The sequence below is a fragment of the Hyperolius riggenbachi genome, chromosome 4 (genome assembly GCF_040937935.1).
Source record: "Hyperolius riggenbachi isolate aHypRig1 chromosome 4, aHypRig1.pri, whole genome shotgun sequence".
Lineage (NCBI taxonomy): Eukaryota > Metazoa > Chordata > Amphibia > Anura > Hyperoliidae > Hyperolius > Hyperolius riggenbachi.
Window position 1 is genome coordinate 142,265,386 of NC_090649.1, and position 13,729 is coordinate 142,279,114.

Below are 13,729 nucleotides of genomic sequence, written 5' to 3' on the forward strand. Positions count from 1 at the left end.
GATGTGATTTCTGATTCATTTTGTAAAAAATTGATCAGAAAATCGATCAGAAAAAAGATCGGAAATCTGATGGAAAATATTATCGTGTGTACCAAGCACAGGGCCGGATTTACTATAAGGCACTGTAAGCATGTGCCTACAGGCGCCTGATGATGGAAAGGCGGCTCAGACCCCTTCCCCTAGTGCCTCCCTCCTTCCCTATGCAGAATCTGGCTACCTAATGATAAGGGACACTTGTAGCTACTTATGACGGGCAAGGGAAGTAAGGTAGAAGTGACAGATGGGCCAGCCAGCGGTGCAGTTAAGCGGGGGGGTTGTAGGTTCATGGAGGGTGAAGTCCAGGGTGCCAGGTCAGCTATTATTTAGAAGACTGAGCAAAAGCTTAATTTCTAATTTGACAATAATGATAGTTATCCTGTACTATGCTTTATGCAAACATGCATATTATTTTCTAACTACATATAACAAAAAAATGTACAGTATATTCTGGCGTACAAGATTACTTTTTAACCCTTGAAAATCATCTGGAAAGTCAGGGGTCGTCTTATACGCCGGATGTCATTGATGCCGGGTGATACGCCCTATCTTGTTACCGCCTCTCAAATCTCGCTGCTGAGGACTGTAGTGAAGCAGCGCAGGCACACATGTGCGAGATCTGAGAGGCAGAGAAGGAGGTAAATAGGATACAAGGGTGGGCCAGACGGGTGAAGAGGCGTGTTTTATTGGCACAGCACAATCTATTTTTCCATACCGCTCTGATAAACAGCTAGACAAGGAGAACTGACCAATCCACTTAGGGAGTGTTGACCAGTCCATTCAGTCAATCGCCTGTAAACTGTTATATACTGGGTAGCACATACAGTACAGCACCAGTGTCTTTTCATACATAGCACCAGTATATGAATTTTTTTTAAATTTGGTTTGCATGGGAAGAGGGGATGTTTTATATGGCGAGTATATCCCAAACTCTATATTTTAATTGGAAAAGTTGGAGGGTCGTCTTATACGCCCAGTTGTCTTATACGCCAGAATATACGATATATATTATAATCTTGTATGTTGTGTAGTCAGCTTATTCTGCAATTCAAGAGCAAAAACATTCAACCTCCATGAAACCACAGCGTCCCTTCATGACACCTCTCTGTTCTGAAACAACAGCATAAACCTGAACCGTCATTGGTTGTTATCACAATATGTTCAAATTCCACTTTGTATTTAGTTTGCTTTAGCATGTTTCAGCACCTTGAGAATAACGGTTGAAGCTTCCCATCTTTAGTCTCATGGAAAAAGTGGGGGGCGCATATGGGGGTCTTAAAGCACCCTTGAAATGAGAGGAATGTGGAGGCTGACATATTTATTTCCTTTTCAATAATGCAGATTGCTTGGTTGTCCGGCTGATCCTCTGCCTCCAAGGTGGCCACTAACGGTCCAATTACTAGCGAAAAATCGTTTGAGCGATCAGAAATTCTGATTGGACAAAAAATCGTTCACTACACCATCAACTAACCAATCACTGCATCCTATCTATCACGACCAACAAGAAAATCCAAATTTTGGTTAGACGAAAATTCAATCAGACAATTGTTTTTATAATCGTTCATTATCGATTGTGCCCATCAACTGAGATTATTTACAACCAATCCGATTCGAATTTCTGATCGCTCGAACGATTTTTCGCTAGAAATTGGACCGTTAGTGGCCAGCTTAATACTCTCAGCCATAGACCCCGAACAAGCATGCAGATCAGATCTTTCTGATTGAAGTCTGACTAGCTTAGCTGCATGCTTGTTTCAGGAGTGTGATTCAGACACTATTGCAGCCAAAGAGAAAGGTGGAACTGCCAGGCAACTGGTATTGTTTAAAAAGAAATATGGCTGCCACCATATGCCTCTCACTTCTGGTTTCACCTTTGCCATTGCTATAAAAAAAAAAAAGAAATCAGCTACCATGAAAAACTGTGTCAAACCTTCATATCATTCACAATTATTGCTGAATTCTTCTTATGCGGCTGTGATAGTTGATAGTTTTATGTTATAATCTGCAACTCTTTTTCAGGCAGGCCAGCATCTTTTTACAAGGTGGTCCCAACAGAATAGGGAGAGTCTATAAGAAAGCTGTATACATGCAATATACAGATGGCTCATACACAACGGAAATAGAGAAACCAGCCTGGCTGGGCCTCCTGGGCCCCATCATAAGAGCAGAAGTTGGTGACGTTGTAATTATTCATTTTAAGAACTTTGCATCCAGACCATACAGTTTACATCCGCATGGAGTACACTACTCAAAGGAGAATGAAGGTAATCCAATGTATCCACATATTTCTGATACAGTATATTACAGCATAGCAGCATTACTAGTGAATCTGATCATCAAACCTAAAAGAAAAATAAACTTATGAGAAAAAATAATTGTATGTGTAGTGCAGCTAAGAAATAGAACATTAGTAGCAAAAAAAAGTCTCATGTTGTTTTCCAGTACAGGAAGAGTTAAAAAAAAAACTTAATTTGTTATCTATGCAAAAGAGCTTCTCTGAGCTGTGTGTAACACAGTCCTGTTTTCTGAAGCACTTAAACAGCCAAGGAGAAGCAGTGAGAGACAGCTTGATATAAAGATTTACTTTTGCTCACTCCCAGACAGCACTGGAAAACTTCAAGGGGGCCAAATACTTTTGCAAATCACTGTATATAGTCTGCAGACTGCCAGTCAGCCAATAGGAGGTAAATACATTACACCTAGTCTGCAGTACTTAATTGAGCAGAGGCTGAGCAGTTCAGCCAATTGTTGGAGAGGGTTCAGTTGCATACAGAAAAGGGCTATATGACCAGCAGGGGACACCAACGTGCAGGAAACTCCTTCTCATCTGCCCCCCTCCTAACTAAACTGACTAGGAGGGGGGCAGATGAGAGTGAGTTTCCTGCACGCTGGTGCCTCCTGCTGGTCATGGTCATATAGCCCTTGTCTATATGCGACTGAACCCTCTCCAGCGATTGGCTGAATTGCTCAGCCTATGCTCAATTAAGTACTGCAGACTAGGTGTAATGTATTTGCACATCCTATTGGCTGCCTGGCAGTCTGCAGACTAAATAAGTGGCAGAGTGCTGTGCAGGAGTGAGCAATCCTTTTGTGTTTGGTAAGTTGAAGGTGTGGTAGGGGTTAGTTCCTGGTGGTGGCAGCTCCGGGGCTCACCTGCACTCCCCTATTGTGTTACATGCTGGTTTGGGGGTTCCGAGCAGTGGCAGTGCTCGGGGCCCCCGTCTGTCATGTGCACTAGTGTTTGCATATAAAGATTTACTGCAAGAGAGTTCAAAGGGTCATTATTTCTGCTTTGTTCTTTAGCTTAAAAGACAGTGTGGTTTCTAAACTGCAAATATGACAGAACGATGCAATTTTATAAACAAAAAAAAGCTGTATAGCTGAAAATAAAAATATCAGACTCCTTTCTTTGCTGCTAATGTTCTATTCATTATCTGTACTACACATACAATTCATTACATCTTAAGTTTTTTTCCGCTTCAGGTTTGCATTAACTTTGTCCCTCCCTGCTCTTCAGTTCTCCCTTTCAGATCTCATGTATAGGTCTGAATGAATATATTTATGATTTAACATCTGCATGTGTTTTTATGCTACATGTGGCTAAATGATTTCACTGTTTATTTTGAAGTGCAGGGTGCTGGTATTGCTACTGCTGGAGATCCTGGACACATACCCTGAATCTCTAGCAGTGGTATCCTGATACTTCCACAAAACTAAATTGTTCCTCTACACTACAGAATCTGTTATGTGTGGCCAGTTATACAGGAAGGAGTGCTACTGCATATAATCACTGCACACACCAACGCTGTCTGATATCCACAGGTGATGCAGAGTGATATGTGCTGTGCTGCGTCACCCAACTTTGTTAGTGTAATCCAGGCAGTAGTGATGGTCATGTCTAGGAGAACTCATGGAGAAGCATGTGATCAGTTTGGTCAGGTGATTGATATAGACTCTGATTTGCTAGCCATGATCATGTGCTAAAGCAGGATGCTAAATCAGAACTTCACAAATCTATCAGCTGATCAAACAAATCATATGCTTCTCCATGAGTTCCTCTAGACATAACCATCGCTACCAGGCATGTGGGAAGATGGAAGATGGGGGCATAATGGAAGAGTTGTTGGTGCACCACTAACCATCAGGAACAATGGGGGGACCCTCTCCCTAGTATATATATATATATATATATATATATATATATATATATATATATATATATATATATATATATATATATACATATATAGGGTACGGGGCACCGAAACAGTGAATAATAGTGTTTTGGAGAGGGGATATTGTCTTATATTTTTTTGGGGGGGGGCATACCATACATAATTATGTTTGGGGGCACTGCCTTATTTTATTTTGGGTGGCACTACATGATTATTTTTGGTTGAACAGTATAATGGTTTTTAAAGGGAATCTGAAGTGAAAATAAACGTATGATATAATGAATGGTATGTGTAGTACAGCTAAGAAAAAGAACATTAGTAGCAAAGACATGAGTCTAATGTTGTTTCCAGTGCACGAAGAGTTAAAAAAAACTGCACTTATTATCTATGCAAAAGATCTTCTCTGAGCTCTGTAACCAATCTTGATTGGCTACAGTGCTATTTTCTGAAGCACTTATACAACAAAGATAACATTTTACTGCAGGGAAGTTCAGAAGGTCATTAGCTCTGCTCTGTTTCATAGTTTTAATCACAGTGTGTAGTTTGTAAACTGCAAATATTAGAGAATGATGTAATGTTATGAATAAAAAAATATAAATAACTGAAAATAAAAATATGAAACTCTTTTATTTGCTACTAATGTTCTATTTCTTAGCTGTACTACACATACAATTCATCATATCATTTTTTTTTTGCTTCAGTGTCACAAGGGAATATTGACCAATTGTTTTGTTGTGGGTTTTATGCTGCCTATTTATGTTATTTGGATAATATGCTGCCTAATTATGTTGTTTGAGGGATATGGTACCTAAGTATGATATGTAAGGGGATATCCTGCCTATTTTTGTTATTTGGATGGATATCATGCCTATTGGTATTGTTTGGGAGTTTAATTTGCCTATTTATGTTATTTGGGGACAGCATATTGTTTCTTTACTATCATTATGTTATGTTACATTTTTACTAACTGTATGAATTACTAGTTCTTGCCATTCAAGGTACTTCATGTAAAATAGCCAGGGAAGTTATTTTTTATTATAAAACGTAAAAGTAAAAAAAATCAGATGGGAATAAATACTAAGAACTTTTTTGAGAAAATCAAAAAAACAATTCAGTCCTATTGACTTGGAAATGCATGAAGTCTTATGGAAAGTAATTTGGTTATGTCTGCAGGTGCATTATATCCAGACAAGACATCTGGGGCACTCAAGAAAGATGACGCCATCAAGCCGGGCGAAAAATATACTTACAAATGGAGTGTTGTGGCAGATCACGGTCCACTCAAAATGGATGAAGATTGTATCCTCAGAGTATACCACTCACACCTTGATGGCCCCAGGGATGTTTATTCTGGAGTTGTGGGCCCTATGATTATCTGCAAGGAAGGTAAGCAATAATTAAATCCATTGTTATATACATATGTATGTACACAGTGATACAGACACAAGCACAACTGACCTACTACTGGTTTCCTCTGCCCAACAGCCAGGGGTCCTATAAGCAAGTGGGACATTATGATCACCCCACCCACGGCAAGTGTAGTTACAAAAAACATCTGATTTGGAGGATGGACCCCTGTAATGGAGGGAAAGAAAAAGTAAAAGGGGCAGGAAGTGAGGGTTAGTCACTCAGTTAAAGAGAACCAGAGATCGCCCATGATAAAGTTATTTTACTTACCCGGGGCTTCCTCCAGCCCCATAACCACAGATGCGTCCCTTGCTGTCCTCCCGAGTGCCTCTGTTCGTCCCCAATCAGCCCCAGTAACTGGCTCAGTCGTCTCCATTCTGGGTCAGTCTGGGTCTTCTGTGCATGCGCATAAGACGCCGGCTGACGTCACTGAGCCAGATACCGGGGCTATTTGCCGCTAAACAGAGGACCGTGGGAGGACGGTGAGGGATGCATCAATGCTTATGGGAATGGAGGAAGCCCCGGGTAAGTAAAAACATTTTATTATGGGAGATCTCTGGTTCTCTTTAAGAACAGTGCTGGTAATAGAAAAATACATAACACTACATAACGGTATTTTTTTAAAGTTTTGGCTGGAGTAATATTTTTTTTTTTTTTTTAAAGATTCTTTTATTTTCAAAAAGAGCATAAAAACAGCAGTATAAACAGTTATCAAAGGTAAGAACAACTCTTAAGAAAAAAAATAAAGCTTTACATGACATGTAATGCATAATACAGTTGCAAAGTAGCCGAAGTGTAAAGTTATGGTGGTAGAGGTGTCAACCAGCACACCTCTATATGTTTACACGTAGGTGAGTATAATTACCTCTGAGACTAGGAGGGTGTATTGCCTATTATTAAAAAGATGACAAGGTGTTGAGGCAAACGTCCGGTAGAACCCACATGTCTGACAGGAGGGGCTGAGTACTATTATGACTTCCCTGGGCCCAAAGGGGTCAAACACCAGGGAGTCAGTTGTAGCAAAGAAAGTGTGAGCCAGACAGATGGGAGTCCACATCAGCGGCCTCTCAGAGTAAGAGGGGGATGTTAAGCTCCATGCCATTGAATTGGGCACCTATGTTAAACATAACCCTTTAGAGCCTATCAAAAAGATAGAGGAAAAGAGGACAGAATAGACAGAAAGAAGAGAAAGAAGGATAAAAAGAAGAATTCAGCTAGGATGCAAGGACGTCCGGTGGTGAACCCAGGGAGAAGTTGGGAATTGGGCACTCTCCTACGTCAGAGGGAGGAGACTGGTGCAAGAACTGCCTAGTCAGCGGCACTGATAGTGGTCAGACATTTAATCATTTAAAAGAGAGTGGTTTGAAATTCAAACCACCCAAACCAGGTTTTCCAAAACTGCTCACGTCTATCATGTAGAGTGGCCGTGAGGTCTTCCATCTGTTGTATCTGATCTACCAGTTTGAGCCATTCTCCAACAGTAGGAGAGTCTGTAGACTTCCAGTGCCTGGCCACCAGGGATCTAGCTGCATTAACGAGATGTCTAGTAAGAGTTTTTTTATACTTTCTGATGGGCCAGGTATTGTGGTGAAGGAGGAAGAAGGCTGGTGAATCAGGTGGGAGGAAGTCGGTTAGTTCATGCATAGCACTTCTGATGTCGGACCAAAACTGTGATATTTTGTTACAAGACCAGAAAATATGTAGCAAGGTACCTATTTCCTGTCCACACCTCCAGCATAAATTAGTAATATTGGGGAACATGGCGTGTAGGCGTGAGGGAGTCAAATACCATCTTGTGAGAATTTTGTATCCCGATTCCTGAACTTTAGATGAAATGGATGATTTATGGGCAAAAACCAATATCTTATCCCACTGTTTATCGCTAAACGTAATCCCGAGATCTTGTTCCCACTTATTTCTAAATGGGTCTGATGGGGAAGTAGAGTCGTTTAATAAAGAGTACATCAAAGAGATGGTACCTTGTAACTGTCCCTCACTCTGGCAAGTTCTTTCGAAGATGGTGATGGGCCTATTAAAGCTAGTTTTAGGGCCTTGCGATAGAATAAAGTGTTTGAACTGTGCCCAGCTCCAATCGTCCAGTCCCTGGGAACCCAGAGTCTGTCTTAATGTTTGGAGTTGTACCCACTCCCCACCCTCCAAGAGATGATGAGCTCTCAGAACTGGTCCTCCTCGCCAAGCTGGATAGCTTCTGGAGGGAAGACCCGGCAGGAAAGACGGATTACCGAGGATGGGAAGGAGCGGAGTGGGCCAAGGGGATAGTAGAGGTAGTTTTCTATATTTAGCTAAGGTGGTGAGAGTATGCGCGATGAGAGACTTTTCTGGTTCTAGGACTCTTGGAGACTGCTCCGTCCATGGGATAAGTTTAAGGCGGTCGCCCATTATTTCTTCTTTCATTTTCACCCATCGTTTATAGTCTGCATGCCTGTGCCAGTCTAAGGTTCTAATTAAAACTGCCGCTGCATAGTATAGTTGGGGATCAGGCACAGCAATTCCCCCCAGTTCTTTGGGTGCCGTTTGGATTCGGTATTTCAGTCTATGTTTACAGCCATTCCAGATAAATTTAGAGAAAGTTTGGGTCACTGATTTAAAAAATGTGGCTGGGATAGGAATAGGAAGGGTTTGGAATAAATAAAGCAGGCGTGGCATAATTGTCATTTTTATAATATTAGACCTCCCAAACCAAGAAAACTGCGATTTGTTCCAGTTTTGAAGATCTTGCTTAATTCTTTCCAGAGCCGGTATGAAGTTATTAGTAACTAAATCTTTCGGGTCTGGCGTGATGTGCAACCCTAAATATTTCAAATACCCAGAGGGCCATCTAAAAGGGAAATTACCTTTGATGGAGGATTTGAGAGCATCTGAGAGGAGGACTCCCAGCGCTTCACTCTTATCGTAATTGATTGACATGTTTGAAAGGCTTCCATACTCCCGGAATTCCAAGAGAAGGTTAGGGAGAGAGATATGAAGATTGGTTAAGTAAAATAGCATGTCGTCCGCATATGCGGCCACTTTATGTTGGGATCTCGGGAAATCTACCCCCTTAATATCTGGGTTGTTACGGATTGTGCAGAGGAAGGGTTCAAGGGATAGGGCGAATATGAGTGGGGATAGCGGGCATCCCTGGCGAGTACCATTATGGATGTTAAAGGACTCTGATAAGACTCAGTTGGCTTTAACTTTAGCATTGGGACCAGTGTAGAGTGCCAAGATCCTTTTTCTCATCATCCCTCCCAGGCCTATGTGACGCAGGGTGCCCTCTATGAAGTCCCAGTCCACCCTGTCAAAGGCCTTCTCGGCATCTGTTGAGAGAAGCAGAGTGGGGGTGGACCGGGACCTCACCCAGTGCAAAACATCAAGAGTGCGGATGGTATTATCCCTCGCCTCGCGGCCAGGGATAAATCCCACTTGATCTAGGTGAATTAGCTTGGGGAGCAAGGGAGCAAGTCTGTTAGCCAGCATTTTGGAGTATACCTTGAGATCCACGTTCAGCAGGGATATGGGTCTGTAACTCTGGCATTGGGCCGGGTCCTTCCCATCCTTGTGTAGGACTGTGATATGGGATTCTAGCATCTGAGGTGAGAACCAGTTCTGCTCTAAAGGTAGATTTGTGATTATATTAAAGGCCCTTAACAAGTGAGGGGAGATTAGTTGCCGGAGTTCTTTTATAGTAGTCTACCGAATACCCATCTGGGCCTGGTGCCTTCCCCGTGGGCATCTGAGAGAGAGCAACCCCCAGCTCGTCCTCCGAGAAAGGCTCCTCGAGGTCATTAGCTTCTGTGGCAGACAGGTGAGGCATCTGAGAGTTTTTTAAATAAGAGTCAATTTTACCACGTTTGTCCGCTATTTGGAGATTAGCCAAGTGTGGAGGGAGATTATACAGGCCTGAGTAATAATCCTTGAAAATTCTTGAGATGTCATTATACTCATGATGCAGAGTAGAGGATTTGTCTTTAATACAGGAAATGTAGTTGGAGGATTGTTGAGACTTCAAAGCCCTAGCTAGCATAGATCCACATTTATTACCCTATTCATAGTATGACCTGCTGCATCTTTCTGCTGCGCATTTTGCCTTATGGAAGAGTAAGGATCTAAGGCGATCTCTCTCTTTTGATAGCTCAGATAAAGTAGATGAGGACAGGCCCCCCTTGTGTTGTGACTCAAGCTCTTTAATATGTGTTAGAGAGTCTTGTATGTCTTTTTCCCTTTCTCTTTTACGCCGGGCACCCTCACGTATCAGTAAGCCCCGGACAAAACATTTATGCGTTTCCCATATTATCATAGGGGACATGTCCTCATGCACATTCAGCTGAAAAAAATTCCTCTACTTCGCTTTTGATCTTTTGTAAAAATTGCTCATCTTGTAACAGGGAGTTATTGATCCGCCAAGTGGGTGGTCTAGTTTTATTATTTCCCAATGACAATTCGACCCACACCAGAGCGTGGTCCAAAAGCGTCATGTTACCAATGCCTGTTGAGGCCGACGCTGACAGTAGATTGTGGGACACAAAGATGTAATCGATTCTGGTGTAGGAGTTGTGCGGAAAAGAGAAGAAGGTATAATCCTTCTGCAAGGGATTGTGTAGTCTCCACACATCAACCAGCTGAGTGTCATGCAAAAGGGTTTTACATTTGCGTAAGAGTTTTTTGGACATAGGATATCTCTGGGAGGACGAGTCCAGGGCCGGCTCAAGAGTCAGATTTAAATCGCCTCCAAGAATGATGCTGCCCTCTGCAAAAGAACTCAATTTAGAGAGGAAGTTTTGGAGAAAGGTCACCTGCTGAGTGTTGGAAGCATAAAAAGAACCAATCGTGACCTTTTGATTGTAAAGAATGCCCTTTATCAGATTAAAACGGCCCAGCTTGTCTCCAAATTCCTCAATAAATGTGAAGGGAGTGTCTTTAGCAATAAGGATAGCAGTACCCTTAGTTTTTGAGTCTTGAGGGGAACTAAAGAAGGCTGATTTTTAATATCTGCTATACAGCTTAGGGGGGGAGGGGCCTTTAAAGTGTGTTTCCTGCAGGCAGACAAAATTAGCTCTTTCCTTGTGGACCAAATTTAACACAGCAGACCTCTTTTCCGGAATGTTTAAGCCCCTGACGTTTAAGGAGAGCACCTTAACTGATTGATTGATCATTTGAACAACGCCCCAGGCACCCCCCCCCCCCCCCCCCCCCCGGACCATCCAAGCCACAATTCCAGCCAAATTAACCTAGCATAAAGAGAGTAAGCAAAAAGAGAAAAAAGAGAAAGTAGAAAGAGACAGAACATCTTAAGATAATGTGTAACAAACCACAGTAATTGCGTAGAAGGTATGTTTTCCCATACCTTCTTGTCACTAGGCCCTAGATAGGCCTGTGCAAGGACATAGAAGTCCACACTTTCCGAGAAACCAATAGGTTAACGGAAACGGGGTGGCAAATCGCCCTGGGGTAAAAGAGTCCACACCATGGTTGGTAGTGGGATCTTCGCTCCCGTTACCCCGTGTGCCAGCATAACATATCACAGAATCGAATTTCCAGATAACCTTAAAAAAGAGAGAAAACAAAGAAAAGGAACAAGTGCAATATTTGAGAACAGTTTATAACCCCTATTGCATGAAACTATAATTCCCATGAATATGGCGTCACTCATGACCTGTTCCCCCCCCCCAGTCCCCACCCCACCAGAAAACAGCCCAAGATATGTAGTATAGTACCCATGTTTCAAACCCACTACCCTTAGAGAAAAGACCCCCAAAAACAGCTAAACAGCTAAAGTGTCCCTTTCAACCGTATCTGTAGGCAGAGGGCCGTGAGTATGGTGTCATAAGCATCATTTTCATAATAGAGATGAAGAGCCCTGAATGGTAGGGCTCCGCGTCCCCCCCCCCCCCCCCCAGGAGGCTAGGAACTTATGCCCGCACCCCCCAGGCCATCAAACCATCCCCCAAGAATAGATTAAAGCAATAAGGCATTGTCAGCACCTTTACCAATGCATTGCAGATGGAAGCTGAGTCACGTTAATGGCAGTCCAATATGCTAGCAAACCCTGAAAGCACAGTACTTGGAGGCATGGGTAGTAAGGGTCCTGGGTAGAATGTACGCTGGGAGGGGGGCACGGAGAACCATCATTACATCCGGGGGGAGAGAGGGGGTAGCAGGCCGGCGACACCGGGCCCCACCGCCTCCACGCCTCCTAGAAAGGACACCATAAGCCAGATAGGTAACAAATCCTTTTAACAAGAGTCTAGCAAAAGAGGGCCCGCATGAAACATGTGAAATAAAGGGGATCAAGGTAGGGGCACCACAATTTCCTTCAAGGGTCGGGCGGGAAAGAGTTATAGTCAGTTCGGAACGGGGGGACGCAGTATGATGAGCTGGCTTAGTCCATCTTCTCTCCCGTAGTGGGAGCCTAGCAGGATAATGGAGTAATATTTTTAAAGTAGAGCAGTAGTATTTTTTAAATATATGGTACCGGTATATCCTAGGCTCTATAAATCGAGACATTTAGGTATGATTTACTAAGGCAAAATATAGGAGTTGCCTTATATGCGAGTCAGACCTAAATTTTGACTCACAAACGATGTGCCTCTCTCTACTCTATGCTGAATTCCTGCAGGAGGGCACTGTATTCTCTTCCCCCCCTTCTGTAAACAGATTGGCAATGGCAAATATTTCTCTGCCCCTCCCGATCCATCCCCTCCCCCTCCGCCAGGGTGCCACGCCTCTCTCTCCCCCATTCCATAATCACAATTGCAGAGCGGACCACAGCAGAAGCAATATTACCTGTTCTACCTCTGGGCCCTGTGTCCTCTGATCTCCTCTTCATTCATGTCAATGAGCATGCAATAGCATCTCTCCGGCTCTGGTGTCATGTGACTCCCGTTGCCACAGGACACCGAGAGCTGGAGAGAAGCTATTGCACTCTAACCAGCATGAGCGAAAAAGAGAGCAGAGGACACAGCGTATAGGGGTGGAACAGGACATATCACTGCTGCTGCGGCCCGCTCTGCAATTGTGGAAATAATGGAATGGGGGGGAGAGAGGAAGGCGGGCACCCTGGCTGGGGGTGTATCGAGGGGGTATAGAAATATTTGCCACCGCCGCTCTATTTATAGGAGGGGTAATGAATGTACAGTGCGCTCCTGCAGCAATTCTTCATAGGGGAGAGAGCATGGTACTAGTTATAACTGGGGAACTGGAAGGGTTAATATCTGCACGTGGGGACCAGGAGGGGTTAATGATTGCAATTCTTTATGCAGTGCAGTCACTTACGGCTCCTGGTTCCAGTGTAGCCATTAACCCCTCCCGTTCCTCAAGTACAGCATGTAACACTCCTGATCCCCACTTGTAGTCATTGGCCTGACTCATACTTGAGGGTTTGTTTTTTTAAACCCAGCTGAAGAGGCTCAAATACTGGGGTCGACTTATACACGAGGTGGACTTGTATTTAATCATATACAGTATTTAGTAACTGGTGGAAGAGACATTTAAACTACATAAGGTTTATTTTGTGGTATGATATTGAACTGCAGGTGCCTTGGATGGAATAAAGAAGGACACGACTAAAAGAACAAAACAAGAAAAGCCTGAGGAATTCATTCTGATGTTCTCTGTGATTGATGAAAATCTTAGTTGGTACATAGATGATAATATCAACACTCACACCACTCCCTCCCTGGTGAATAAAGAAGACGAGGAGTTTCTGGAGAGCAATAAAATGCACTGTAAGGCTACTGACAAATATATTATTGCATATAAGACAATGTCTACAGACCGTATAAAGTTTGCTTTACATTTCCAAAACTATTTTTGAGTTAATTGTGATTACTGTTGTCTGTCTGACACTAGAGCATTTTATAGGATGAGAGCGGCATAAGAGGTGACCTGAAGCCATTTGTGTGGCTTTATCTTCTGATTACTTGGCACTGTTAGGCCCGGTTTACTTTAGCGTTACAAAACGGTCCGTTCCAGATCAGATGGTAACAGATCCATTGTTAAACCATGGATCTGTTCACATTCGTCCGTTCGAATAGATCCGTTCCACACGATCCGTTGAACAGACCGCAAGTTTCCTCCTGCAGCAATTTTTTAAGCACTGCATTGGGGGC

The 13,729-nt window shown here is 43.0% G+C and overlaps 1 protein-coding gene across 1 annotated transcript in view; it reads left to right on the plus strand.

The window, feature by feature from the left end:
- The window catches only part of CP (ceruloplasmin), a 68,681-nt gene that overhangs the window by 1,088 nt on the left and 53,864 nt on the right, over positions 1–13,729 (plus strand). The window contains exons 2-4 of the mRNA XM_068280741.1: positions 2,056–2,300; positions 5,385–5,597; positions 13,154–13,345. Of these exons, the coding sequence (XP_068136842.1) occupies positions 2,056–2,300; positions 5,385–5,597; positions 13,154–13,345 (650 nt within the window). The remainder of the gene's footprint in view (positions 1–2,055; positions 2,301–5,384; positions 5,598–13,153; positions 13,346–13,729) is intronic.